Source organism: Phoenix dactylifera, chromosome 5, assembly GCF_051530095.1.
Source record: "Phoenix dactylifera cultivar Ajwa chromosome 5, Ajwa_hap1_PhDact_Kaust_v1.1, whole genome shotgun sequence".
In the NCBI taxonomy this organism is placed as follows: domain Eukaryota; kingdom Viridiplantae; phylum Streptophyta; class Magnoliopsida; order Arecales; family Arecaceae; genus Phoenix; species Phoenix dactylifera.
Window position 1 is genome coordinate 21,674,454 of NC_143194.1, and position 588 is coordinate 21,675,041.

The 588-nt window shown below is 58.0% G+C and overlaps 1 protein-coding gene across 1 annotated transcript; it reads right to left on the bottom strand.

The window, feature by feature from the left end:
* LOC103711248 (multifunctional methyltransferase subunit TRM112 homolog A-like) lies at positions 1-588 on the bottom strand. Its single transcript, XM_008797324.5, has one exon. The coding sequence runs from the start codon at positions 526-528 to the stop codon at positions 160-162; it is 369 nt and encodes a 122-aa protein (XP_008795546.1). The 5' UTR covers positions 529-588; the 3' UTR covers positions 1-159.

The window sequence follows — 588 nt, forward strand, 5'->3', positions numbered from 1 at the left end:
TTTGGAGATCAAAACCAGATTTCATTTCCTTTAATACGGTTCACCAGAGATTCGATTACGCAGAAATATGACCCCAAATATCAGAACTTGGACCCAATTTTTCCTCGCACAAGAGAGAAATCTAAAACCCTAACCCTAGTCCAGCGGCGCAGGAAATCATCAGACCTCGTCCTCGTGGAGGAGCATGTTGGGGATGCCCTTGTTGATGGGGAAGCGGCGGCCCGTCTCGGGGCAGACGAGGGCGCCCTCCTCGACATGGAGCTCGAGCAGCGCGTGGTGGAAGCGGCGGAGGAAGTCGTCGGCGTCGAGCATGGAGGCGTCGGCCTCGTCGGGAAGCTCGTTGTAGCCGAGGGCACGGGCGGCGCCGGCGAGGGCCTTCCACTCGATCTTGGGGAAGATGCCGCGGAGGAAGTCGGCGTTGAGCTCCACCTCCTTCTCCACCCACTTCTCCGCCTCCAGTCGAAGGGGGAATCCGTTGCTCACCCCCTTTATGTTGCACGATAGCATGTTGTGAGTCAAAAGCCTCATCTCTTCGATCTCTCTCGCTCAATCGCTCGCTCGCTCGATCTCCCCTGGGAACCAGGAGGC

What these genes read in the sequence shown, in the direction of transcription:
- LOC103711248 (XM_008797324.5), bottom strand. Translation starts at nt 528, where the DNA reads ATGAGGCTTTTGACTCACAACATGCTATCGTGCAACATAAAGGGGGTG.